This window comes from Amia ocellicauda, chromosome 16 (genome assembly GCF_036373705.1).
Source record: "Amia ocellicauda isolate fAmiCal2 chromosome 16, fAmiCal2.hap1, whole genome shotgun sequence".
Classification (NCBI taxonomy): Eukaryota; Metazoa; Chordata; class Actinopteri; order Amiiformes; family Amiidae; genus Amia; species Amia ocellicauda.
Window position 1 is genome coordinate 1155028 of NC_089865.1, and position 27630 is coordinate 1182657.

General features: G+C 49.9%; 1 protein-coding gene across 1 annotated transcript in view; it reads right to left on the reverse strand.

Annotated features, from left to right (window-relative positions):
- The window catches only part of abca12 (ATP-binding cassette, sub-family A (ABC1), member 12), a 62934-nt gene that overhangs the window by 305 nt on the left and 34999 nt on the right, over window positions 1-27630 (reverse strand). Inside the window, exons 46-94 of the mRNA XM_066688441.1 lie at window positions 27191-27370; window positions 26018-26238; window positions 25508-25659; window positions 25171-25270; window positions 23025-24953; window positions 22482-22585; window positions 21189-21295; window positions 20406-20665; window positions 20012-20088; window positions 19415-19545; window positions 18994-19164; window positions 18641-18805; window positions 18304-18499; window positions 17726-17865; window positions 17381-17500; window positions 17179-17269; window positions 16666-16845; window positions 15847-16162; window positions 15406-15520; window positions 14940-15269; window positions 14755-14824; window positions 14299-14433; window positions 13920-14072; window positions 13514-13697; window positions 13076-13294; window positions 12598-12794; window positions 12138-12295; window positions 11749-11985; window positions 11503-11638; window positions 10919-11165; window positions 10716-10805; window positions 10307-10400; window positions 10015-10142; window positions 9623-9710; window positions 9347-9455; window positions 9056-9110; window positions 7955-8132; window positions 7510-7625; window positions 5832-5991; window positions 5296-5549; window positions 4781-4982; window positions 4162-4271; window positions 3901-4051; window positions 3213-3347; window positions 2898-3001; window positions 2310-2402; window positions 1661-1766; window positions 1309-1446; window positions 1-1044 (exon numbers count right to left, since the gene is read on the reverse strand). The exon at window positions 1-1044 is cut by the window's left edge and continues 305 nt beyond it. Of these exons, the coding sequence (XP_066544538.1) occupies window positions 949-1044; window positions 1309-1446; window positions 1661-1766; window positions 2310-2402; window positions 2898-3001; window positions 3213-3347; window positions 3901-4051; window positions 4162-4271; window positions 4781-4982; window positions 5296-5549; window positions 5832-5991; window positions 7510-7625; window positions 7955-8132; window positions 9056-9110; window positions 9347-9455; window positions 9623-9710; window positions 10015-10142; window positions 10307-10400; window positions 10716-10805; window positions 10919-11165; window positions 11503-11638; window positions 11749-11985; window positions 12138-12295; window positions 12598-12794; window positions 13076-13294; window positions 13514-13697; window positions 13920-14072; window positions 14299-14433; window positions 14755-14824; window positions 14940-15269; window positions 15406-15520; window positions 15847-16162; window positions 16666-16845; window positions 17179-17269; window positions 17381-17500; window positions 17726-17865; window positions 18304-18499; window positions 18641-18805; window positions 18994-19164; window positions 19415-19545; window positions 20012-20088; window positions 20406-20665; window positions 21189-21295; window positions 22482-22585; window positions 23025-24953; window positions 25171-25270; window positions 25508-25659; window positions 26018-26238; window positions 27191-27370 (9228 nt within the window). The 3' untranslated portion in view covers window positions 1-948. The remainder of the gene's footprint in view (window positions 1045-1308; window positions 1447-1660; window positions 1767-2309; window positions 2403-2897; window positions 3002-3212; window positions 3348-3900; window positions 4052-4161; window positions 4272-4780; window positions 4983-5295; window positions 5550-5831; window positions 5992-7509; window positions 7626-7954; window positions 8133-9055; window positions 9111-9346; window positions 9456-9622; window positions 9711-10014; window positions 10143-10306; window positions 10401-10715; window positions 10806-10918; window positions 11166-11502; window positions 11639-11748; window positions 11986-12137; window positions 12296-12597; window positions 12795-13075; window positions 13295-13513; window positions 13698-13919; window positions 14073-14298; window positions 14434-14754; window positions 14825-14939; window positions 15270-15405; window positions 15521-15846; window positions 16163-16665; window positions 16846-17178; window positions 17270-17380; window positions 17501-17725; window positions 17866-18303; window positions 18500-18640; window positions 18806-18993; window positions 19165-19414; window positions 19546-20011; window positions 20089-20405; window positions 20666-21188; window positions 21296-22481; window positions 22586-23024; window positions 24954-25170; window positions 25271-25507; window positions 25660-26017; window positions 26239-27190; window positions 27371-27630) is intronic.

A 27630-nucleotide genomic window follows, 5' to 3' on the forward strand; every position in this document is an offset into this window, starting at 1 on the left:
CTAAATGGAAGCTGTGAGCGCTGGCGCCGTAATCAATCTGCAGTTCCAATTGATTGGCAGTGGGAAGCGCATGTGTGTGGGGTTGGGTGTCGGGGGGCTTGTTCAGAGCTTTACATTCACATCAGCTGTTGGCCTAAACGTCCTGGTCAGGGAATAGGCAGGTTTCTACAACTCAGGGTACAGATAAAGTCAAGTTGAGCCAATCAGGGCTTGAATGGAAAATACACTGAGCGGCTGAAACATTATGACTGTGAATCTGACCCTGAACACATGCATTGAATGTTTATTTCCTCTAGGTTTTATAAGTCGCTTGTTAAATAAACTACATTTTAATCATTCATACTTCAAGTCCCCCTCCTCCAACAAAAAAAGGATGAGTAAAATTACTAATCGTATATTAGGAATATATGTGATTAAAATACATATATGAATATTTAATCATTTCAGCAGGTTAGTTAACTTTTTATATCTCTCTTTGGATCCTTGCAACAAAAATAATGATCATAATAATTGTAAACCAAAAGTAAATAGTGTTTTTATAATGACAGAATGGTGGTGATGTCTTTCAATTGCAATTAATTAATAAAGACAGGAGTCGTGTTGAGGAGGACGGCAGAGAGGAGATGCGGACGCGGGGAGACAGTCCTGGTCACTAATCACTAATAATAACGCAGGTGTGTCTGGACTAAAACAGACTGATGTCCTCGTTGTTCTGTTTCTCTGAATCTGGACACACGGATAATAATTTAAAAAAATAGACTATGCAGAACAAATCATAAGTGTTTGGCTTCGTTTAGATTTCATCTCTCAGAAATGTTACAAAACAAACTTAATTAAAATATCCTTCATTAGAAAAATAAGATCTTATCAAGTCTGGTGCTGGAAGCAGGTAATGAAAACGCAGAGAGGACAGACGCGCTGTCTGAGGCTGGGTGTCACATGTCCTCTCTATGTGTTGACGGGTTCACAGGTGTCCTGGACGCCGTGTCCTTCTATCTCAGGGACACTGCTGTCGGTCTTTCCCATCGCGAAGTTAATGAAGACCTGCGGGAAGAATAACAATAGTAGTTTTTCACATGTCCTGAAATTGTACTCCATTTTGTAAAAACTATAAACACAAAACAAGAAACCCACCCCGTCCTGTCCAGACCTCAGAAGTCCCAGACAAAATGAGACACTCTATTCAAATACATGTTGTCCTCCAACTAAATGAAACTCTGCCTTCAGATGGTACACAAAAGCCCTCAGATAAATAGACCCAGGTGTGTGACGTCCAGAGTGTGCAGAGACCGGCCGCCGCAAACTCACCTCGTCCAGTGTGGTCTGGCTCACGGAGAAGTGCTTGATGTGTAGAGATGCCTTGTGGGTTTCCAGCTGGTCAAAGATGTCAGCCACCCCTCCTGGCGCCACGGGCACGTGATATTCCACCATGCTCAGGTGCTTGTCCTGAGAAGAGACCAGAGAGACACGCGTGACCACCTGCCCTTCACTCGAGCACCTCCAGATGAACAGGACCTGTCTGAATGTCCTACAGCCGGCAGCAGAGTTTGCTTGAACAAGCCTACCGCCATGCAGATCCCTGTTTAGGAGACTCTACGGGGGCTTGTTTTCTACTCGTGCAGCCCAGGTTTGACCTCGCCCCGGCTGGTTCCTCACTCACCTTCATGTATGTGCTGGGGAAGTGGCTCTGCATGAAGCTCGTGATGTTGTTCACGTTGCAGGAGGAGACCACGAGGTACATCTTCACCGTGAAGCCGCTGCCAAACCTGCAATCGAAATGAAAGGTTTGAGAGAACAGGCCAGCACAGGGCTGTCCATCTTCACTTTCTTGAGGACAGCGCCACTCAAACAGAAATGCGAAAGTCCCCACAGATAAGAGGAATCAGAAACACGTTGTATTGTTGGAAACCTATTATTTCAATAATCTAATCTAATTGAAAGTCTTTCTGCTTTCAATTTGTAATCATGGCTTCTAAAAATAGCTTATATCCCTGTTAAGTCCGATCTCGCTCCCCGGGGGGTTCGGCCACTTACTCCATACAACAAAAATACAAAATTATTCCTGCTGTGTTTCTGTGGAGCAAACAGATGGTCAAACAAACACATCCTAATGAGCCTTCCCAGGAGACATTTACAATAATAATCATCATCATCTTTATTTACGGAGTGTCTTTCATATCAAGGAGGCTCAAGGTGCTTCACAAAAGAATAAAAGGAGAACGATACAATTAAGGTATTACAAGTTAGCTGCTGTTCCTTTTCTGAGAATTGTGTACAGAGCTTCCCCCCCGTGCAGAGAGAGTACCGACCTGTTCTTGATGTGCTGCAGGGAGCCCAGGCACCGGAACTGCCCCTGCACCATGATGGCCAGTCTGGAGCACAGGGCCTCGCACTCCTCCATGCTGGAAAACACAGCACACCCCCCACGTGACTGGCACGTCCACACTCAGCACCTCCAGCTGAGCTCATTGTGAGTTCACTGTCTTTGCCATGAAAGCTGAGGAGCGATGCTTCGAACAAAGGTCAACATTTCCAAACCTACGTCACTACACAAGCTTGAGGTAGAAGATCCCTTCAGCGCTACAAGCTGGTGCATTGAGGTCTGACCCTGAGGTTTACCGTACTGTACCATGGTAACATTATCATGGCAAAGGGAAATCATGGTAAAACAAGGAGAGGTCTAGATAGCCGGGAAACTCACCACAGACAGTAATGGCAAAGCAATGTGCATGCATGTTAAAACCATGAGGACCATTGGTTTGATATTACAGTTAAGAGTAGAGAGTCATGAGAGTAGAGAAGTCTTACAGTCATAAGAGTAGAGTAGTGGGACAGTGAGCCGCAATGACTGCTGCGGTAAAAAACGCTCTATCTTATTAGCCGGCACCGCTGTGTACCTGTGGGAGGTCAGCACCACAGCGCACTTCCCCTTCACCTCCTCTGAGATGATATTCCAGAGGTGCCGTTTGGACCTGGGGTCCATCCCGGAGCTCGGCTCGTCCTGGAGGGAAACAGGAGAGGGAGAAAGATGTTGGAAGCACAGTAAGATCTGGGATCCTCGAGTCATGATAAAATATGGTTATATATCTGGTAGATGATGAATGTTTATAAAGAATAATAACTCAAAGTCACATCAAAAGCAGAGCATGTTCTTCTTGTTTACTCGGTACCAATCATTGAACATTTAACCATTTCAACGCTCCTTTACTCACCAGCAGCAGGATCTGTGGGCTCCCAATGAGGGCCAGCGCGGTGGACAGCTTCCTACGAGTGCCGCAGCTGTAGCGATCGCTGATGGTGCTCCTGTAGGAAACCAGCTCCAGCTTGTGCAAGAGGTAGGACACCACCTGCAGGAGAGACGAGGCAAGGTTGAGGCACACTGGTCGACCTAGTGCATAACTTGTGCATAACACAGTGCAAATTGAACCCGCGCAATGGCGGAAAAGGCTTTCACAAATTCAGATGAAGACCTGAACAGGGCAGCACCTGTCACCCAACCTCCACTACAGCAGCACAATCCAACAATCCACCCTCATCTTCTCCACTACAATACTGACAGGACTTTTAAGAACTTAGGAGTTAGAACTGAGGTTGGCCGCATACACAACACTGTCAATACAACAGTTTACACAGTAGAAATAAAATGCCAAGTTAATCAGTAAACACCAAGACTGGTAGCAATAAACCACATTGGTAAGTAGCCATTAGTGAAGTGGCAATATATAAATGCTGTTTAGATTATTGCTTATTTATACGTGTTTTCATCTTCACTCCCATAAATGTGTCCTTTGCTCGCGATTATATAAAAAATGCTGCTTTAATATCAAGACTGCTGGGGAGACAGCCAGCGTTGGTGGTGGGAGGACCTGGTCATGTCCCCCAACTCTGTGGGAGCCTCACCTTCTGTATTTGTTGTCTGGAGATCCCCCGGATCCGGGCGTAGAAGTACAGGTGTTCTTCCGCAGTCAGCAGGCTGTCCAGCGCGTCCACCTGTGGGCAGTAGCCGATGTTGATGCCCTCGTCTTGACAGTTGGCAATGTCCACCAGCCTCCTGGAAACACACAGCACTGTCAGGTCACATGTGTACACACCTAAAATCTAACACTGCACACACTAACACTGCATACACACACAGACACACACAGAGAACCAGAGACGTACCCTCCGCAGTCACTGATCTGGGCGCGGCCTTCGGTGGGGCTAATCTCGCCCGTGAGCATCTTGAAGGTGGTGGTCTTGCCCGCGCCGTTCACTCCCAGCAGCCCGAAGCACTGCGGGCCAGAGAGGAGCTTGGGTTAGAGCTCAGAGACAGGGGACAGACACACTCTGGCCATCACAGCACCCTCTCCATCAACGCCTGGGACTCAGGCCTGGATAAGCCAGGACACGCCAGACTGGAAGCAGACACTGGCCGCCCACCGTGAATAATGGGAAGGAAGGATTAGGGGAAACCACAGGCTTTGGACTTGCAAGCGATCGGCTCTTTCAGTTGCAGTGGAGTGCTAAGATCTGACTTATTCCTCACTGCTTTGAGGAAGTGTATTTTCCCGAGGATAAGCTGTGTTCTCTAGGACTTTGAGAAAAACCAGTGACAACAACTATTTTGGCTCTAGACCCGTGCTTTCTCTTTGGGGGAGCCAACATGGCTGCTGTCACTGTTTTTCCCAAGGTCCTAGAGTCCACAGATTACCCTGCGGAACATGCACTGCTGAAATGTGGTATGTGCCTCCAGGTCCGCGTCACACAGAGACGAGATGCTCTGAACACACTGTAGTCTCACCTCTCCGACCGGGATGCCCACAGACAGCCTTTTCACCGCATGGACCTTCTTCCGCAGCTGCTGGTAGACCTTGCTGAGGTTTCTGACCTGCAGCAGGTCCATGCTGGCCCCCCCGCCCTGCACTCGCTGCCTCTCGGCCACCACGTCCTGGTCCTCCTCCTCCACTCCTCCCTCGGGCACCGTCCTCCTGCACAGCAGCCTCCTGCAGGAACAGAGGGGCTGTTGATTTCTGCCGCAGTGGCTGCCTTACAGTGATAGCACTGCCTGGTCATGTTAGGTTTTTCTCCTTTTCTCCCTCCCCTGTGTCTTTCTATGATTTTCTCTATCTTCCCCTGTTCCTCCCTCCCTCTCTCTTACTCTCTTTGTCTCTGCCTCTCTCTCTACCTCTATCCCAGCCTCCCTCCATCCATCCCTCTCCCTCCTCCTTTCCTTTGGCCTCTCCTCTCCTCCTTCTCTCTCCTTCCACCTTTCCCTTCCCCTCCTCCCTCATCTCGCTCTCTCCCTCCCCCTCTTACTTGATCTTGCGCAGCAGCCAGCTGTTGATCAACAGCCGCAGGGTGAAGAATACAACGCCCTGGAGGCCCAAGGAGACGAAGGTCCAGCCCAGCACGTCCATGTTGAAGGGGTTCTCGTAGGCGTCCACGCCGTACACCTGCAGGATGTCCACCTGCATCTGTTGTCTGGACAGCTCCATCAGCCCATTGCCGAAGCTGAATTGTGGGAATATCAGGAACACGTAGCTCATGATGGTGTACACCTGCTGCGTGCTCTGGAGACACAGGGGACAAGAGATGGAAGAGAGGGTTCAGGTCTGGACATATGCATTCTCAAGAAGACCTTCAAAGACCTTGTCCTCTATGCAATATGTTCTTCACCGTTACCTCTCCCTAAAAAGACAGGTCCTACATAAACATTATCAAAGTTCACAATGGTGGGACATTGTCCAATTTCATTCTGATATTATTTATGTTTTCCATGACTACACTGACAAGATTTTCTCTCTGCATCCATCCCTACCCGTCTCTCTCTCTCTCTCTGTCTCTCTCTGTACCTGGCTGTTCTGTTTGAGCTGTGAGAGGAAGTACACAACGGAGGTGGAGATGATGGTGTTGACGGCGATGAAGAGGTTGATGCAGACGTAACTGATGAAGGCCATCTCCGCGTTCTTGAAGGCCCCGGACAGGAGGTACATCCACGGGAAGGTGGCGAAGCTGAAGGGGAGGCGGGAGAAGAGGAGGATCAGGGAGGGAAGTTGCCAAACAAACTGGCGCCAACGTCCCATCCATTGGAAAGCTCTGCCAGGGAGGACTTTATAGATACACCTCAGAGCTCAGGGAAAGGAGTGATGCAGATGCTAGTTCCCGTCCCCCACTGAGTGCAACCTGGGGACAAGGCTTTGTGCAAGATGTCGTCATAATGTGTGAGCTAGTTAGAGAAACCAAAAGGTGTGAGAGAGGAAAAAAACTGGAAACGAATGATGTAGTGGAATCGGCAGAGAAAAAATGGGAAATAATACAAAAAAGAAAAAGAAATGAAACAAACAACTACTAACAACCGAGGATAAAGAATTGCCTCCATCTAATCGCCTGTCTCTCCGCCGCGCTGTGGAGGAGTGTGTGTCGTGATGAAGCACCTCTCCACGCCGCCCGTCCCCGCTCCCCACTACGCAACTCATTGTGCCGGGTGATGGCGGTGGCGGGGTCAGGGGAGAGAGGGGCAGCCTGGCTGGACCCGGTGGGCCGGCGAGCCCGGCGCCGCACAAAAACAATTAAACATTTCCAGGTGAGTGCAGACAGCTCATACGCTTCTATTGTTATTTATTGCCTGGGAATTAGTTAGTGTGTGATTAATGGGTGCGATTGTGCCGAGCCCATCTGAGTGTGGGTGCCGGTTGAGGTTTGTTTCGGCGTTATTAAAAGCCCCTAGTGTTTCATACCTGATTAAATAACAGGACACTTTTTTTATATCCTCTGTGCTTTTAAAACAATTAGGCCCCGTCGCCACCAGGCCGCCTGGGGCTCTGTTGGCTTTCCGAGAGGCTTCAGCGCCCCCTGTCAGGAAGAGACGCCTTCCCTGCATCCCGGCCAGGCAGCTCAGTTATGGCTGTTGCTTCCGTTGATTGATTTATTATTAGTTGTGACATCGTTATATCATTGTTGTTTTTGGTTTTGGCACTATAATTATTGTCATCATCATTATAGCTTTTGCTTATCCATTCATTTTTCTTTGCTTTCAAAAAATGCACTCATCTACGTGTTAATTTAGTGTACAAAATAAGAGAGTCGGATAGAAACAAGAACAAAAGGAATGTAAAATATAGAAAGACAGAAACCAACACACTAACTCGAATACTCGAGCAGGGACACACGCACCCGGGGACACAAATGGAAATTGGGCTTCAAGGCATTCAAGACAGAAAACAGGAGACACACAGAGAGGCGTCACAATCTGAACAAACTCCCCAGCGATGTGTCTGAAGAGACAATGTGGGAACATTCAAAAACAGACTGGATAGGATCCTTGATCACTTAGTTATTAATGGACACCAAACGAGCCCGATGGGGCGACTGGCCTCCTCTCGATTGGACACTGTCTTATGTTCTTATGTTCTTACTCCCAGGGTTTTGCCCCTGAACTACAGGCCCTGGCCCCTGACATAAAGAGACTCCACCATGCCACTGTGGGTGTGAGACTCTCAGGCCGACGTGAAGGTCGGCGCACAGACTCACCCAAACAGCACCAGCAGCAGCGAGGTGGCGCCCAGGTTTTGCTGGGCATTGAAGGCAGGCAGCTGGAAGGCGGCGATCATGGCGATGGACAGCGTCACGGGAATCAGGTACAGAGTCTGGGGAGAGAAAAGAGTCACAACGAGTCACGTGACAGATGAACTGAGATCACTTCCAATGGAGATGAAAGACCAGACACACTCTTCGGTACAGACAGCCCCCGCAGAAACGGGCTGTGGCCCATTAGAGCAGCAACTTGCACAGCAGACGCCTCTCCAAGACAGAGAGGGACAAGAAAAGCAGACAAACAAAAACTTTGGTCGATCTGTCATTCGGATCCTTATGGCCTCGAAATAAACACACAATAGAGGACACTGCAGAACTCCACCGAGGGACTGGACTTCGGGCCAAATCTAGGGGTCGGGCAGGGGACGGGCAAGGGACGTACCATGTCATAGAAGAAGTTGACAATCCAGTAAAAGGACTCCCCAATGCCGGAGATGTGCTGCAGCCTCTTGGAGCCGGTGTGGTGCTCCTGCACCTCGTAGATGACAAAGCTGGCCGACATGATGGAGTAACCCGTCAGGATGCACAGCGCCACCAGGGTGTTCACCAGGTTCTGCAGCCTGCCGGGGCACAGAGAGGACAAGGCCGAGGTGAGGGGACAGAGGGCAGACACAGGGCACAGAGAGGACACAGCTGAGGTGATGGGACAGAGGGCAAACACAGGGCACAGCTGCTGAGGTGAGGGGACAGAGGGCAGACAAAGAGCACAGAGGACAAGGCCGAGGTAAATGGAAAGAGGGCAGACAAAGGGCACAGAGAGGACAAGGCCGAGGTGAGGGGAGAGATTGTAGACACAGGGCACAGAGAGGACAAGGCCGAGGTGAGGGGAGAGATTGTAGACACAGGGCACAGAGAGGGCACACACACGGCGCAGCAGCAGAGGTGAGGGGAGAGAGAGCAGAGATCCAGGAAAAGGCCACTGGGAGAACTACAGAAACCTGGCAAAATGCGAAAATGAGCTCCTCAATTGAGGAACAAACCGTTGTGTCCCTGAGGGGCGGGGATTTCGTGCACAGTATCGAGGGCAAAACTCCCCCTGACCTCTATCTTGAAAACCCTGCAGCCTTAATAGCGCCAGGCTTCCTGTCTGCTGGAGATTAATGTTCCCTCCTCTGAGGAGAGGAGAAAACCCTGCTGGAGTCACACAGTGTCTTATCTCCACACAGTGATGATACGGCTATTCTGTGGGTGGTTGGTGTCTTCAGAAGGGCTGGAGTCAGAGTCCTCAGGGTCAGGGCTGGGGGGAGGAAACCACACCCGCTGTGTGGAAATCTGTCACACCGGACGGGTGATGAGTGCAACTCTGCGTCACCACAGGCTGCTGGGTTTTAATGACTTGACTAAAACACCGGTGGCTGTCTTGTCTGCTAGGTGTTCATGTGCAACACCCCAAAGATCTTAATAAAATAATTAATATAATTAAATAGATGACAACGTGGGTTTGAAGACACAGGCATGTATAAGTGCAGTGGCTCATTCTTACACAGCATCCTCGTTCTGCATCTGGCCGGGGTACGGGTGGCTGGACACGACGATGCCTGCAGGAAAAACACGAATCTCAGGTCAGCTTCCCAACAGATCCTGTCTGCTTTACTGCATGTTTATAACGTTTTATTTGTACACTGATAATTACTTTAATCTTCCTAAATAAAATTAGTTGCAGGATTAACATGCATCATTCAGACTGGGAGGGGCAGAAGTCTGCTGCACGTGGGGCACGTTCACCCTCCTCCCAGTCTGGTGCATCATCGAAGCCCATGGTATTCGCACGCACCATAATTCTGGGGGTCCACGTCCGGGGGGAGGTTGGAGCGCAGGATGAAGTTGTTCAGGCTGTTGAGGTAGGCTGGCATCGTGTGGTAGCCCTCAGGATTGTACCACAACTGCAACACACAAGCAAACGGTTGACAAAGAAGAATTATGGTTTACACTTTCCTCTTATAAGAGAAGCCCACTGGTATAAAACGATGCCCTCTAGGGAATGAATCCTCAGGCGAGAGGGAATCTGGTCCCCCCACTGGGGACGGTCAGACAGACCGACTCCTCTCACCTTGGTCAGGGTCCTGTCTGAGGGCACATCCTTCACGTCAAGCTTGAGGTTAGTGGGCAGAGGATTCCCAAAGGCCCAGCCACCATATCTGAAACGGACAGACGAAGGGGAAAGTCGATGAACAGTGAACAAGGGCCACCCCAGTCCGTACCTGAGCACCGGTCACCCCAGTCCGTACCTGAGCACCGGTCACCCCAGTCCGTACCTGAGCAACGGTCACCCCAGTCCGTACCTGAGCACTGGTCACCCAATCTGTACCTGAGCACCGGTCACCCCAGTCCGTACCTGAGCACCGGTCACCCCAGTCCGTACCTGAGCACTGGTCACCCAATCCGTACCTGAGCACCGGTCACCCCAGTCCGTACGTGAGCACCGGTCACCCCCGTCCGTACCTGTTCTGTATGAAGCCGTTGGCTGTAGACAGCAGGTAGTTCTCGATGTTGATGTTGGTAAGGTTGTAGACGATTTGAGAGGAAGGATTCTTCTTATTTGGCGGCACATAGTCAACCCTGGGGCAAATCTGAGGATGACAGCAGAGAGACACCCTGTGAGCAGGAGTGGGAGCGATCACACTGAAGGTCTCATACTCCAGCACGATGTCCACGCTTCTGCTCCCCAAAACTCATCCTCAGGACGAACATCTGGCCAGCTGTGAAAAATTCAACACCACTGTGGGGGATGTACCTGTACACTACTGTCGCACTGGCAGGTCTGGTACGATGGGGTTCCGTTTCTTCCGGAGGCCCAGTTGCCCAAGTTGATGTTTCTCAGACATGTCCTGAGACAGAGAAAACACACTGAGCTCAACAGGTCACAGGCAACATATGTGTGAGGCATATTCTACTGCTTGCTCTGGGAAATGAATTATACCAAAGGGTGTCCTAGTCTTCATTCCAACGCCAACACATCAATACACACACTTAGACACTCTTCTATGCTGTGGCCTTCTCATTTTGTTCCCAGGCATTTTATAATGACATTATTGTGCCATTTAAGGCTTGATTGTATATTGATTACTGGTTTGTTAGTTTCCATTCATTTGATGTTTAGTCCTGCAAAGCACAGAGGCTCAGAGCAGGGGGGTGGCACTCACTTGCTGTTAGGGTCCTCCATGCAGTCTACGTTTATTCCTGGGAATGACATCATGCTGTCCACCAGGCTGCTGGCATTGGAGTTCTGGTTGCTGTTGAGAGAGGAGGAGAGGATGGCTCTGTGATGTTCTCTATCCTTAGGGAGAAGTCGTAGATGAAGAAAAAGGAGAAATGGGGGGAAAAGGAGCAGGAGGAAAAGACTGACCTGAAGAAGGCATACTGCTGGTCCTGGCTGTACAGTGCTGGGGAGAGCTGGAGTTCGGGGAAGTTCAGTAGACCACTGCTGATGGTGCCCAGGCCCATGGCGGCGATAACAAACAGCACGGGCAGCAGGATCTGGGAGAAGAGCCCCTTCCAGTCCCGGCGAGAGTGGTGCAGGCGCTTCACCAGCATGGCCAACACGCACTGTCCAATCAGGGTGATGCCACGCACGGAAGAGTAGCCAGTCAGAGCTGGGGGAGGGGCAGAAGGGGAAGGGACGAGGCATCAATGATCCAGCAACAAAGACTTATATGATATATTTACCTTTTTGAATCACTCATATACCCATGTGTGGAAAAAAATATCTATAATCAAGATTTATTCACAAAAATATGCTCCCAAAAGCTTCCACTTTGGTCTCACTGCCAGTCTTAAACTTCAGGCAAAAAGAGTGTCTCCACTCAAATGGTTTGTTTGCAAGTTTACCATACTTTTCTCTGATTCATGAATGCAGTTCAGGTGTTAAGCTGTTCCCTTCTTTCTCCTGTGTGTGTGTGTGTCTGTAGGCTTCCCGGTGCCGGGACTCACTCTGCTTGTCGCTGATGTCGTAGCTGTTGCAGGAGTCGAGGTCGGGCATGCTGTCACTCGGAGACGACTCCACGGTCACCACTTTCGGTGCCGCCAGCCTTCGCTCTTCCTCATCATGCGTCAGCTGGAGGAAGACCTATCACCGCACACAAACACAAAATAAGTCATTATAGTACACATAATAGCAAACATTCATATTATCGCAGGGGTTGTGCGAGGGTGTGTGTCTGTGTGTGTCCGGCTCACCTCCTCCAGCGTGGTGTCGGAGATGCCGTAGCAGCCCAGCTGCAGCGAGTCCAGGCTGGTGTCCAGGTTGCTGAGCAGGGTGCGGTAGTTCTCCGCATTCTCCGAGCTGAAGGGTGGCAGAGCGTACACCAGGTCGCCCACCTCTCCTTCCTTCAGGCACGCCTGGGGAAGGTGGGTCTGGATGAACGAGGTCACCGCCTCTCTGTCGAACATCTGATCCGAACCTGGGACCTGGGTCTGCCAAGAGAGAGGGATGAATGGGAAGAGAGAGAGAAAGGGTGGTGAGAGAAACAGAGAGATGTGAGGAATTGAGATAGAGAGAGAGAGAGAGAGAGAGAGAGAGAGAGAGAGAGAGATGATAGTGGAACAGAGGGAGGGGGAATGCTCACCTTCTTGGTGAGGATAAGGTTGTAGCCGTGGCCCAGTTTTTCCTTCAGGTAGAAGGGCGAGCCACAGCACTTCAGCCCTCCGCGCTCCAGGAAAGCGATGCGGTCACTCAGCACCTCCGCTTCGTCCAGGTGGTGGGTGGACAGGATGATGGTGCGATCTGGTTGGACACAAGGACACGGTCAGCCTCTCAGAGCCCAGTGGCCGACTAAGGGCTCATCGGTTCATGGGCAGATTACAGGCACTCTGATGGGGGCGCTCTGCCCGTAGTGGAACATGACAGCTTTGTTTTTTTTTTATTTACTTTATAGCTCTGGCCAAATTTGTCTTGTCTGTTTGTCTGTCCCTGTCTCTCTGCATCTCTCTATGGCTCCGCCCCTTCCCCCTCTCCTCCTCTGCATCCACCTCTCTCCCTCCCTCTGTCCCTCTTCCTCTTGCCCTCCACCGTTCCACTGTCCCCACCTGTCTTGTGCTGGATGACGATGTCCCAGATGCCGCGCCGGGAGCAGGGGTCCACACCGGTGGTGGGCTCGTCCAGGACCACGAGCCGCGAGCCGCCAATGAAGGCAATGGAGATGGACAACTTCCTCTTCATGCCGCCCGAGAGCGTGCCCACGAGCTTGTGCCGATGGGAGTACAGACCAGTGTCCAGCAGGGTCCTGGGAACACAGCACAGCATAGCCGAGCTCAGACAACATGCGAAAGACTAAGTCCTTTACTCTTGCAGACAGCGTTTCAGTCTCCCTCCTGGTTGGACATGTTTCTAACTTGTGTGACATGTCTGCTGGGATATTTACCTCATAAAATGGGCAAATAAAGGCACGGAAATTAGAAATAAAATGAATTTTTATTTAGCAAAAGGAAAGGTGAAGCTACATTGTGTAGTGGAGCCACGAGCAGTCCGCTTCTGTGTGTGAGCTGTGAAACGGGAGGGACTCACTTGCGCACAGCATCGATCAGCTGCCCCTTGCTCCAGTGCGGGGCCTTGATCTGTCCGTACAGCAGTAGGTGCTCCTTGGTGGTGAGGTGGTCAAAGTGAACGTCGTACTGCATGCACACCCCCAGGTCCCTGCGCACGTCGTCAATGCAGGTCTGCATGTCTCTCCCATACACCATGATGGAGCCGGAGGAGGGGCTGAACAGACCAGTCAGCAGAGACCTACACACACACGTAGAGAAGTTAATTCACACAGATTCATTCACATAGACACGCCAGATACAGATGCAGAAACACAGGCCAGTACACACAGCTTCAGAAAATCACGAAGACAGAAACGGGGACAGCAAGACCACATGGGGATTGGTCGATTGGTCGGTGCACTCCTGCCCAGCCCAGCCCTGCCCCGCCTAGCCCCGCCCCGCCCAGTCTAGCACTCACATCGTTGTGGTCTTCCCCGCTCCATTGTGGCCCAGCAGCCCAGTCACATGGCCCTCGTAGAAGCAGAGGTTGAGGTTCTGGATCGCAGCTCGGTTCCCATAGGTCTTGGTCAGGCCATGAAGAGACACCCCCACTGGCAAGTCTGCAAACTCCGCATCACCATCAGAGGGGAAGCCGGCTTTGCCTGGGGGGAGAGAGAGAGAGAGGGAGAGAGAGAGATGGAGAGAGAAAGGTAGTGAGAGAACAATTATAATTTTATCTAATCAAAAAACAAGCTACACACTCTGGGAAAATTCAGTGGAGGTCTGGAAGCTGGAGAAACTGAGATACTGTGTGTGTGTGTGTGTGTGTGTGTGTGTGTGTGAGGAGAGGAGAGGAGTACAGCAAACGCAGGAGGCACAGGTACCTTTCTCCTTGGGGTGGACCTGGCTGTTCTGCATCATGTTGGTGAAAAGATGTCCCTGTGGTTTTCGCTCAGACCCACACCGGCACCCACACAAATCCGCCCAGAACGAAGGCAGCACCGGGAAATACCAGGGAGACGCAATGCCGTATCTCCCTGGGAAAAGAAACAGGCGTCTCCATCACAAGCTCGTTTAAGTTACAGAAACAGGTCTTTAAATTGTACCAGTTGTAGCTGCCTTTTGAATACTTAAGAAACAATTCAATTAAATTAATAAAATTTCAGATCAGGTTCTCAGAGATCCAAAACAGGGCTCTATGGTACTTATAGACAGACAGACAGGCAGACAGACAGATCTGATGTGCCGCAGGTGTAAGTATACCTGGGAAGACTAGGCGGATGTAGAAGCCCACAATGAAGTAGACCACCGAGTCGATGAGCAGCAGCCAGCACATCCAGCCGAACGAGGCCGTGTCACCCGACAGTGGGGAGATGTACGAGTTGCTCCACTGGATCCCTGGGAAGCAGAAAATAAACACATCTGGCACACAGGAACAGAGGAATCTGGGCAAAGCAAAACAGACTGGATAGGATCCTTGGATCACTTAGTTATTAATGGACACCAAACAAGCATGATGGGGTGAATGGCGTCAACTTGCTTATGTTCTTATGTTTCTAATAAGAGTTCATGCACAGTGGCACTGGCCAGACACTGCCTGCCAAAGTGCACCAAAGAGAGGACAAAGTGGATTCTCTGGTGCAATAAAGCACCCTGATGACCCTTACTGGTGGCCGATCATCACTGCGATATGGCCAGTAATGTAAAAATGCCACCCACCTACTCCCTGGTCCTCGTAGCGGGCGATGTACTGGCTGGCGTAGCTGAAGCAGGTCGGTGCGAACAGGCTCTGTGGGAAGAAGCACACGAGTCAGCAAGTCTATGAGAATACGGCGCAGGGCTGAGCAGAGGCTCTGTCCCTTATGAGGAAGGATGACTGCTGTCTGTCTGTCTGTCGGTCTCACCAGCAGGCTCTTGGTGGAGAAGGTGAGGCTGGACTCGATGGACACCACCACAATGAAAGGGAAGAAGCAGATGACGTAGATGAGGCTGCCACTAAGCCCGGCGATGTTGGTGTGGTCAAAGAATGAGCTGACGAGGAAGCTGATGGCCAGGATGGACAGGGCATAGTCGCACAGGTACAGGAACACGATGAAGCCGTTGCTGTTGGGCAGCACGTGGCCTCCCTTCAGGATGATGGTGAGGATGATGACGGTGATGAGGAGGAAGGCGGCGCCTTCCAGGAACCAGGCACAGAAGTGGCTGACGGGGTTCACGCCCATCATCTTCATGTACTGCAGAGTACAGGTGGGGGAGATGGTCACTACAGGGACGCAGCTGCAGTTACCGTCGTGGACATCGACTCGATATCCGTCTCGGTTACTGAGCTGCCTGTGTGTGTGTGTTTTGTGTGTGGGGGGGCATCAGTACCTCATGCAGACGCAGCTCCCTCTCGTGCACCAGCTTCTTCACAAAATTGGCAACGAAGAGCACCCAGGCGATCATGAGGACCAGCGGGAAGGCGTAGGAGACACTGTGAAGGAAACTGCATAGACAGAGAGACATCAGTGCTTCCCTCCATGTTAACATGGGCCCTAGCGTGTTGAGCTAAGCAGCCTTGACACGGACAAGTGGCTGTGAAAGTGGGAGGGCAGCGGTAAAGACCACGTACTCCCAGAAACAATCGCAAGACACAGAGACGGTTGACTCAGCCGATCAGGAGAAATAGAGATCTAACGGTAGACAACATGTGAAGAACATGACTACGGTGAAGACCGGAGAAGGAGAGAAGAAAACCAACACACCCCTGCCCCTCCCACACCCCACCACCACCCCCCCCAGCCCAGACTGCTACAAGGAGCCGGCCCTTACTCATCCGAGTAGTAGCAGGGATAGGGGAAGGGCTGCAGCTGCACAGCGGGCCCGTCCAGACTCTTGCCGGTGACAATCTCTGTGATGGCGCGGTCGATGCTCTCCTGCAGGTAGATGAAGCCCCGGTTGTAGAGCTGGTTGCGCGACGGGGAGATGTAGGAATTCTGGGTCCAGACAGGGTCACGCGTGCGGTCCGTGCGCATGGTGTTCTCGATCTGCATGCGGATGGTGTATTTCACCAGCGGGGGGAGGGACAGCCCTGAGACCCCCGCGCGCCTCCGTCGAGAGCTCTTGGCCGGGAGCTTGAAAATCACACCTGGGGGGCGAGAGAAGAATTCAGTCCACACGAGCACGGAGGCCTTCCCTGATAAGCCACGGCTGGGTCTTGCATGCTTGCGGAACACCTTGCAGGAGTGGGGGGGTGGGTTTGGCCACTGTGCAACTCGTGCCGTTTCTGTCAGTGTTATATTCAGCAAATTCAAATGATAAAATCATGCTTGTGGACCTTTTAGCTCAGGTCAGGCTAAGGAACAATAGCGTTTCTGTGTTTTGTAGATACATATAGTGAGGCTCAGCATGTCCACCGAGTCTGTTATAAATCTCTGAGAGACTTACAGAATTCACGGCTCCATGTCAGAGAATGGGCCATGCAGTCAGTCCATATAGAAGCCTATGTAGAAGCCTAGACCAAATCAAAACTCGAACCCATGTATGGTTCATTGTCAGAGGCCTCTGTTTAGGTTTATAGGTTTGTCAATCAGTAATTCTTGGCTCTATGTCAGTTTAGATTGGGTGCGAGGGCCGGCAAGGAGCACTCACTGGCGTAGAGGTCACGTGTGCGTGTCAGATTAGTGCCCAGGTTGTCCAGATCCTCGACGGAGCTGAGAGCCTGGAAGCGGTCAAAGTTGACACACGAGGAGAGGTTGATCATCAGGTAAGACAGCGTTGTCATCTGCTGCAGGACTCGGCTGTTACTTTGCAGCAGGGCGCTAACATTGGCTGAAAAAGCGAAGGCAGAGTTTAGAAGTCAATATTACTTTCAATTGCAAACAAAAGTTTACAACTACCTGTCTCCACACCACACAGCAGAGGACAGGACACATAGCGGTAATCATGTAACAGAAAGAAAAACGTCTTCTCTAAAGGACACACTATTTTACAAAGAAACAGACCAAAAAACATTACCCGATTCTCTAATAAATCTGCTTTCCAATGCAGTTTTCAGATTATTCTTTCAGAAGTCTCCCTGAAGAGTGTTTGCGTTCCCCTACAACACTGTTACTTCTTGAGTTCCTCTCTTGGTTGTCATACGCAGTCACGCTGAATACTTACAAAAGCTTAGTAGAGTGTCTTTCATCTGGTTGACATCAATGCCGGTTTGCAGCTGTATGAAGTTCTGCACAAAAGGGTTGCTGATGGAATTCTGCGAAGAAAAATTGATCAAAATCTCTTATCAGTCTTTTTAGTGCTGGATTTGAAGAGTTGGAAAGCGAGAAAACAATACACAGCACAGCGTGTATCACTAGTCTGCTACCTGCAGAATGGGAAGCGTCTGTCCCAGCAGCTTCATCGAGTCCATGACCGTGTTGGAGGTCCCTATCCACTGATTGGCGTAGGTCTTCAGATCAGCAAACTGCTGCAGCGAGGTGTTGGACTGGAAACCAAAAACACACAAATTACACAACATTGCAAAACATATTTAATCACAACTCGCAGTGTCATCCTCCACATGTGATGTCTGCTCCATCATGGGGAGCCAGGGAAGGTGTGTGTGTGCCTGTCACTATGCACATGTGTGTGCATGTCACAGCATGTGCATGTGTCTGTATGTCAGTGCGCATTACGCTTTGCGTGTGTGCGGTCGGAGAGGAGGGCACACCCTGGCGATGATGGCAGCGGTCTCGGGGGTGTCGGGGGTGTACAGGATCTTGCCCAGCAGCAGAGGCTTCAGGATGCCCCACGCCACCGCGCCACCTGTGGTGTTGACCATGTCCAGGTACAGATTCATGCAGAAGGGAGCTGGGAGAGGAGGAGGAGCGTCGTTAGCATGGCGGTGTGGACCATGCATGGTCAGACCCGGCCGTCTCAGGACCACGGGTCTGCGTGCTTTCAGAACTTCTCTAATAATGAGGTCAGTCTCTAGAATTCAGCCTGCTGTGCTTCTGCCCACTCTGCCTCCATGTGGAGTTTATGATGTTCCTCAGTTACACAAGTCTTTGAAATTAATAATAAGTAAACCAGGTTATTAAGCAGGTAGGTTTGGTTTCTTAAATTAAATTAGTCAGTCAGTAAGTCTGTGGGCAGGCAAGTTAATAACTGTCTGTTGAGAAGGACAAAGTGAAGTCAATAAGTAAGAAAGTTCAATAAGTGATGCAGACGATGCATACGGAAGCCTGCAGCCCTCAGGGCCACATGGCAGGCTGGCTCCGGGGGGAGGGGGGGAATGAGCTCTCTTACTGGCGTTGCGTGGGATCTGGAACTTGTCGATGAGCGCTTGGCGCTCCAGGTTGCCCTGGGTGGAGGGCCGGGTGTCCGTGAGGCCGGGCAGCTGAGAGATCCCGAACAGGGCCAGCATGCCATTGGAGCACATGGCGCTGGAGAGGGTGGCGAAGGTGGCACTGCTGGAGATGGAAGACCTCGTCCCTATGGACAGCTGGACACAAAACCATGGGAGAGGTGCTTAGGGACATTGGGAAGAGTATGACTCAATTTTCCCTCCCCCTTCAGTCTTCAGTCTTTCCCTGGTCCTTGGGACCTCCCTCCACGGACGACAAAGACCAAGCTGGGGACTTACCGATCTGAACTCAGAGTTGGCCACGAGGTTGAGCTTCTTGATGTAGGTGAGGTTGTCCATGAGCTGCTGGAGGGCCGGGAGCAGCTTGTTGAGCATGTCCAGAAGGCCCTGGATGAGCTGCATCATGATGCTGATGAGGCTCTGGAGGTCTGAGGAAAGAAGGACCTGAGGACAGGACCATTAAAGGGAAAATAATATGTGAAATCAGAATAATTAACCAATGCCATGCAAGAGGGGTATTAACAACACCTGAGTGTACAATAATGGATGAGTTAATAAATAAACAGTTGAGTAATGACTCCTGTGCACTACTGCCCTATCCTGGGCACGCATGAACCACCAAAAACACTCACCTTGAAAATGAATGTATCCAGGTCGACATAGTGGACCACAGTGACCAGGAAGTTGTACCACTGCAGAGGCGTGAAGGAGCACACGGTCCGGAAGACGAGCTCGTCGGCTGCGGACAGCTGCAGCTGCGCTGGGTCGCTGCAGGAGTGCAGGTTGGTCAGCCAGGACAGTATCTGAGGGGCAACACACAGAGAGCAGCCATGACATCCCTGAAGGCAACCCCACTGGCAAACAGATGCACCGTACCCACACTGTCAGGGTCACAGGCAACCTTAGAAACATGAAGAAGCCTTCATTGGCCATGGAGACACTGATGACAGGAGTTTGAACTTTCAGACCTGAATTGGACAAATGTATTCAATGTTATCTGTCCAGGCTGAGTGACTGATGCTGAGGACATGTGTGTGTGTGTCTGTCACTCACATGGACGCTGTTCGCGGGAACCCCTGATTGCATCAAGGCGCTGATAACTTCGATGGGAATCCCAGTCAGGTTGTACAGATCAGACATGAAGTCGGTCTTGTTTCTGAACAGGTCAGACACCTGGAGAGTGCCTGAGGAACACAAACACAACGACACAGACATCAGCGCTCACCTATCTGGGGAATGAGACGGAGGACAAACGTAGCCTCTGTTTAAGCTTTGGAGACAATATAATGATCGCAAACAATGCAGAGCCACCCACACTACATTGCAGAGAATGTCACCTTCAAAATAAAAAAACACAATAGAAAACTGCACAGTCACCGTACGCAACTCCCTCAGTGATGTTTTTTTCAAATCATAAAGACTAATCACTGTCACTTCAGTAAACAGTTTTGCTACCTGCTGAATTCCATTTGCCAATGCACTGATGTGCAACGTTTCACAGCCACTACTGCGTATATTCGTAATTAGTATTGTGTTCGTGTATATTTTTTATTGCCCAGCTCGACAGCATTTTGTTTGTGAATGCACTCTTTGCTAATGGCTTCGTGCTGAGCTCAGCTCGGGGCCGAGAGCGCAGAGGGGATGTCCTACCAACGGGAGCAGCGGTGATGTTCAGGTAGTCCAGACTCTTGACGTTGATGCCTAGGCCAGCTGTGAAGGCCGACGTCCTGAAACACAGACAGGCTGTCAGCATCTAGACAGTGCTGAGTCACACACACACACATACACACACACATTCGGCACGCAGGAGGTACAGACACAGCTGTGCCAGGAAAAGAGAATCAAAGACACAGACAGAAAGAGAGAGAGAGAGAGAGAGAGAGAGAGAGAGAGAAGAAAATACAAAACAAAAGTTAAGCAACGGGAGTGAAAAAATGTAAGAGAGAAAAGACCGAAAAGAAAAGAATCAAGAAAGAAACAAAGACAGAAGGAAAGACAGACAGACAGGGAGAGAGGGAGATGGGGGCGAGTGGGGGTGGTGTACCAGTTGCTGTTGACATCGAACATTTGCGGGTCCCCAACCAGCATGTTGAACAGGCCCTGGGGCATGCTGCTCAGGTTGTAGGTGCGGTTGCCATAGGAGTTCAGAAGGCTGTGGGACAGACTGAGCATGGCGTGCACCACCGGCACCCCCGTGTCACACATCACCGTCGGAGAGACCCCGCCCAGGCCGTACAGCAGCTGCACCGATCCAAGCTGCTCCAGCTGGCACACAGAGGCCTTGGCCTGCTGCACCGCATCCGTCTGCAAGAGCAATGGAGACGTGGCATGTCATTCAGTAATTCTTGGCAAAAGTCGTTGTCTCTTTTAAAACAAACCAACAGGCAAACGAACAATTGAATATGGTAGAAACGAAGGTAGGCTTGGACCTAAGTGTGGATCCCACTGTTGAAAGGGTTCGAGACGCCCACACAGATGTCCTTGACCATCAGAGTTTCTTTACACGTTATCTTAAGGGAGAACTGGATGACAGTTTATTTACACCTGCACTCTGTCTTATCAAGACATCAGAGAACCTAGGTGCCAGTGAAAGCTCCTGAACTCAGAAGCCTCCAGAGATACTATTACTACTACTACTACTACTACTACTACTATGCTCCACTGACATAAATTCTCAATATATTCCACTATAAAAACAAAGATGGAGTAATCTTCACATGCACAATCACAGACGGGCATGGACAACGGGCTTGTCTGTCAGCCACTGTGTTTGCAGCACATAAGATCACCATAAGACACGTATTAGACCCCAGAGGGATGCTGTCACCTTTGTCTTCAGGCTGCTGAGGGTCTCTGAGTAGTTGCCTGTGTTCCAGGGGTTCAGGAAAACCGCAGAGAGAGCCCGGCCGGCCTCGGCCAGCACCGGCTGGTTATCTAAAGGGGAGAGAAAGTCAACACAGACAATGGCTCAGAGGGACACGTATCTCCATGGGCTTCAATAGGACCAGCAGGGAGCAGTAAGTCTGGTTTCTTTTTGTTTAGTCTTGTCTGTTTGGAGAGGGAGTTGGTTGTTTGTTAGTTTTAGTTTTTGAATAAGCCCTGTCAGGTAAACTAAAATAAATATTCCAACCATTTCCATTGACAGGGAGAAGTCTCCCCAGGGAAGGGAGTTGCCAGTGAGATTACACAAAGGGATCAGCGGAGGCCCGGAACTTAATTACAAACAGATTTATCATGATCAAATCAGGATGGGAAGCATACTAAACGTGTGCTACTTAGTGGAAAGCAAACATACCGAAAAATAAAGTGATTGAATTCGGAAATGAGACTTTATAAGGTGCTGAATATCTTGTGCTGCTGCTGTGAAATTGGCCTCCTGTGTCTCGACGAACCTGGCTGACATTTATTCCACAGTATACGGTTTCAGTCAAAATAATGCACGCGTTTACCTTCAGGAAATAGCGCTGTACTGAGCACATCACAGCCCCGCAAGGCATGGAAACCGATCTTCCCTGAGAGGAGGGTGGCACTAAAGCTCTGTTAGCTCCTGTATTGTGCTGCTTAACTAGTCGCAGGTATTGAGAACGACCTGGATACCCTTGACATGAAAAGGGACACTTTGGTTCGGAGGAGTGCTCTTTCACGCTTGCAAGTGGGATTTAGAGCACCATCATAGACAGTAAAGTATAATAGCTGTTAGCCTGAGAGCGCAATACAGGAAGGAGCATCGTAAAGCCATTGCTGCTGCTCTGTGCCCATTGAAATAAACGAGTGCGCCGGTGATCGCAGTCACTGAATATCACTTCTCACAGTCATCAATAATTGTTTTGACTGTATTTGTGTGTGTCAGTCATGGTCATTTCAACTGTGCTGTTTTTCTTGACAAATAACAAATGGAGAAAATGACGTACATATCCGGCAGTCATGTCTACAGAAGCATTCACCCTCTCAAAGCCTGGCAAACTGAGCACACAAGCGTAAAGAGAGATCTTGCTTTGCTTGGCTGCTAGAAGCTTAATGATCCAAGCATCCCATCTAGACTTTTCCTACAGGATCCTAAGGAGTTGGCTGGGGAATTCCTCACGAACAGCCAGAGACAACAGATAGACAGACGCCCTACCTCTGTAGTCCACAGCCAGGCTTCTGGTCAGGGTCCTCATCAGAGGCACGTAGGACTGTTGGGATGGCAGAATGTCCAAAGTCTCCACCAAGATGATAAAAAGCCTAAAGCACAAAGTGCACACTGTTACACGGCCTCATTCAGACAGAGGGCAACAGAGCTGGTGCAGATAAAAGCTGCGAGGGTACAATAGCAACACTGCACCGCCCTGCATCAACAGCCTAACTGGGAAGTACATAACCATCAGAGATTTGCTCTGCTCTGCTCAAACACCCTTGTTCTACACCATCAACACAAGGGATTGGGCCACCTGCTAACAGCTATGGAAAGGAGACAGTAGATCACCATTTCTACTGGACTACTGCGTGTGGGTTTGTGTTACCAGGCTGAAATTCTATTGATTTTCCAGCACCCTGTAAAAATACGAGATGTATGGCTTTAATTTAATCTAGATAGTCTTTTACGTTTTTAAAAAAAGCATGATCTTTTGTGTGTTTATTGTTCTTGCAATGAAGCTAGTAAGCAAGGATGAAAGGTACTCACTCATCCACCCAGGTTGTTGAGTTATTTCTCAGCAGATCCCTGGCATTGCCCTGGAAGAGCTCTATTGCCTGTTGGACACTGTCCACCCCTTTGCTGCCGTTAGCCAGGCTCAGATCGTTGCTCAGCTGGCCCATTATCAGTGTGGTGATATCTTTGGATGATGTAGCCACGCGAGATGAGTACACCTGCATGATCCTCTGGAGGACCTCTCCGTGGGCTTGGAAGATGTTGCCCAGGGCCTGCGTGGTGGGGTCTGGCACAATCCCTAGGAGCTTCCGAAAGACTTCCAGAATTGCTGCGGTGCTGGCCAAGGCATCGGTCGAGCTGTTGCTGTTACTCAGGAAAGTAGCCAGAATATCTATGCCTTGCACCGAGGTGTTCAGGAAACGGCTCACATCCGGAGGCAGCAGAAGTGCAAAAGTGTTCAGCATCTGTGTAAGTGGCTCGAGCATCACAGTTAGATCAGCAGAGGACTGGTTAGATGCCAGGCTCATCATCAGGCTACGGGTCAGCAGCTCTGCGACGGTGAACAGGTCCCAGGATAGGTTACCATAAGTGGAATCTGTGACATTGAGCGCCGACATAAGGGAGTATGTAAGTGGTCCTGAGAGTGTATAGAAAATATCGGTGATGTTAGTGGTGTTGGAGAAGTCTGGAAGTGTGGGCAAGACCTGCAGGAGAGTTGAATTGATGTAAGGCCTCTGATCCTCAGGAAGATATGGCAATAGACGGGTGACAATATCCTCTGCAAACTGGAGTTGTTCCGCTGCATCCCTGAGAGAGTTATTTGAGGTTGCCAAGCTCCAGATAACTTCTATGTTAATGATGGGCACTGTGAGCAAGGGCTTTAACACTTCTTCAAGAGTCTGTCCACTTGGGAGGGTGAAATTCCCTGCTGCACCTCCGAGGAGATCGTCAAGGGAAGCCAAGGTCATGTTCACGAATTGCATGTTGCTTTCCAAGTTGTTTGGATCTTGAAAGAGATGCACAAAGCCACTGGTAACCTGCCATGAGAAGTTCAAGTACCTGCTCTGATCTGGAGGCAGGAATGGGCCGAACACAGAAAGAGCTTGTTTGTACGCATCGAGATAGGGACCGGCACTGGTCTGCAATTCCTGCTGGGAGGAGGGACTCAAAAGATCTTCTAGAATTGCAAAAAACTGTGAGGAGGCTGCGATTTCCTTGGTCATGTTGGTGTTCTTCTGGAGTAGGCTGTTCAAGGTGCTGTTGAGTTGTACAAAAACATCAGTGCTGTTCTCCGGCTTCCTGTTCATCAGAATACGGTTTAACACCTTCAATATCTCATCCTGCCTGGTTGCAATGTTTCGGGATGACTGCGCTGAAAAGGCAGAGACCAGGTCCATTAATTTGCCAGTGGTCTCTCTCACTGTTTGTAGGTTAACAGACCCACTTTGGTTCCTTTGCAGACGGCAAATCTTTCTAAACACCTCAGCATATTTTGGCCACTGCTCAGACCTAGACATGACGGAGAGGAGATAAAACACAGAGCTTATGTTGTTTTTCTGGCTTGGACCCCCAGTAATCTGTGTAGTTAGAGCGTCCAGCTTGGAAATAAAGGCGCTGCTGTTGAAAAGACGGTTCAAAGACACAAGAATGTCCCTCAGCCTTGTCACAAACGCATCTGTCCTGAGTTTATGCATGAATTGCCCGTATAGAGTATCTGAGACACTGCCGTTCCAGGCTGACTGCAGGGAGCTCATGGACCAGTTTGACGCAGACTCGTTTAGGACGCCGTGGAGAACTTCCATCCAGAGCTGTACTGTCTCTGTGCCGTTCCCTGGGAAGAGACTGGGAACAGTCTTGAACAGAAGCTCGATGTCTCGCATGGGCAGGCCTTGCCCTGCTTGGTCTTGTGCACTGAAAAGAGCGGTGTTCTCTGAAATATACATCCTAGTCCCATCCAGCAGTCTGAAATATATCGTTTAAAACAGGGACACAGGTTAATTAAGTACACAGGGGAAGTAGGGTTAGTCTGAGTCTAGCAAGGCTTTTAATTGTTAAACAAACCACCATATCCTCAACCTCCGTTAATTAATACAATTAAATACTTTCTAAATAGCTGAAGGTGAGCTTGATGTAAGTCTGTGCAGCTCCGTGTCCCAGCCTGGTCTGAAGGGAGGGTTACCTGGCAATTAGATCCGAAATGTTGACAGCGGCCTGATGAAACAGCAATTCGTATTCCAGTCCGTTGCAGCCCCTCATCATTGAAGGTGCCGTCGTGTTGTCTGAGGAAAAATGAAAACAAAGTCATCCTTTTGATATTTGATATTTGATTTCATATCTATCTTGATCTATTGCAGCATGTAAATAGCAGTCAAAAAGGCTGACGCCAGAATGTATTTTAATTTTCAAACCACGGACTGGAGCGTGTGCCTCTAAGTGTGTCTGTAGTTCACGCTGTGTTGAGGAGCAGCTCTTCCAGCATTGTAGAGGGGGGGGGTGAGGATGGATGCCGTACTCACCGTACAGAGAGCTGCAGTTGTTCTCCGCTGTGCCGTTGCTCTGTAAGGCGTGGTGCACTATCCACTCCATGGCCTCCATGCAGTGAAGCATTTCAGGCCGGGCAGCATGTGCGCGCAGTAGAGGACTCACAACCGACGACACGGCCAGCGCGCTGGGGGGAGGACAGAGCAGGGTGTCACTCAATCTAGACTCACACTTATTTGCCTTTGCCATGTATCTGAAACACTGTTCTCTAGGGTTGTGCCATGGACCTGCGCATGGTCCCAATGCTCAGGAGGTTATGGTAATCAAATAGCAAATCAATTAATTAAGTATGCGCTCTACTGTTATTATTATCATTCATAGAAGCAGTGGTGACAGTGACATGTATGAATTGTGGCATTTGTGGGGTTCATTGTCATGGTATGAAATGAACTGTCTGCTTCCAAAAAAAAGGAAAGCACGAGGGAGAATGGGAGGATAGAGAAAGGAAGAGAAGAGCAAGCGAGGGAATCCAGACATTATCGTACACATGCAAGCCTGAGAGCTGCGCCGTCTGCATGTTGCAGGTGGAGTTGTCCACAGTGCCGTTATCCACAGTGCTGTTGGCCATCATTTCTTCGAACAGGGCCAGGTAGAACCGCCTGACGCTGTGAGAGAATCGGCGGGACGCGAGGCACAGAGCCTGTAGATCCCTCATGACCGACGCTGCCGTGACGTTGTCACCTTCCGCTGGAACCACGTCGGCCTCCTGTGGGAAAGAAGAGAAGGGAGATGAAAAGAAATCAAAGGTTGCATTAGTCTCCCTCTGAAATCCTTCTCCAGCACGAATCTTCCGGTGCTGCTGAACTGCTGGTCTACCCCTCCATCTAGTGGTTTGTTTGTGCAGCTGAAAATAGTGCTTTCAATAACACGCAGAGCCGGCACTGCTAGGGGACCCTGTGTCACTCAGTTTGCTTCCAGCTGAGTTCTCAGTTACAAAATTGCTTCTGTAAGCATGGTGATAATGTGCTTAAACACAACCACTTCAAGAGTTACGCTAAACTGCAATAGTAACTACTACAGCATGCTTGAACAAGTGAGCCTGCCAATTAACTCCACAACCACCACGGGTAACACTTTTAAAACGTTAATTACTCTGTGGTTGTGAAAGATATGCGGTTGGCTGTATTTCCTAAATATGTGTTTTTAATCCCCTGATGGTTTAATAAAAGGCGGGATCGCAAAGGATAAAAGAGTTATAATCCTCTTCACCTGTAGCTGTCAGAAGCCGTCACATTGACTACATGAAAACAATAGTATTTTGCTTAAACAGAACAGTGTTTGTTTGTTAATTTATTGATATCACTCATTTTTATATTTGTTACTATATAAACTGCTCTATTTTCAGTTATGTGGTACGTACAGAATTTCAGTTTAACTTTATTTATTTCTGTTCAGATGACTGTTTTATTTGATTGTTTAGCTTTTCTTGCTGTTGTGCTTCATGTGATGTGTCTGTTTTCTGCCGAGTTCACTTTCGTTCCTTTGTGTGCTCACTTTTGTTTTGTTTTCTCCTACTTGTGAATCGACATCAGAGACCTACGAGACAACTTGAACATCTATCTGTCAACCTTTCCTGTAGAGGCCCCTTAATTTCCTGGTCAAACAGAGAGAGAGAGAAAGAGGCAGAGAAAGAGAGTGAGAGAGAGAAGCCCACTCACTGAGCTGTTGAGCATCTGGCTGAGGTTGCCGGTCAGAGATCCCCATTCCTTCACAAGAGGCAACAGGGTGGTGTTGCACCAGCTCTCCACGGTGCCGCTTCCAATCCCCAGCCCGGCGCCGGCCTCGGCCCAAACCCACGTCACGTACCTGCAGCTCACATCCTGCCCCGCCATGCCCGCCTGCACAGGAGAGAGAACAGGACAGGGGAGGCCATGACTACCATTCAGATCAGGGGTTTACCAGCCAGGGGAACAGGCCGGAGACTGACAGGGGTGATGGTGACACCGGAGAGCAGCCCACGCCTCCAGCACTCTCCCTTCACTGCCAGCCGGACAAAGGAGACGGAGGACGAACAGCAAAGTCTGTGAACACTCCCGGGAGCACGGCGGCCGCTCCTTGGATCCGAATGTTGTGTTGAGATACTTAATCTGCGATATAA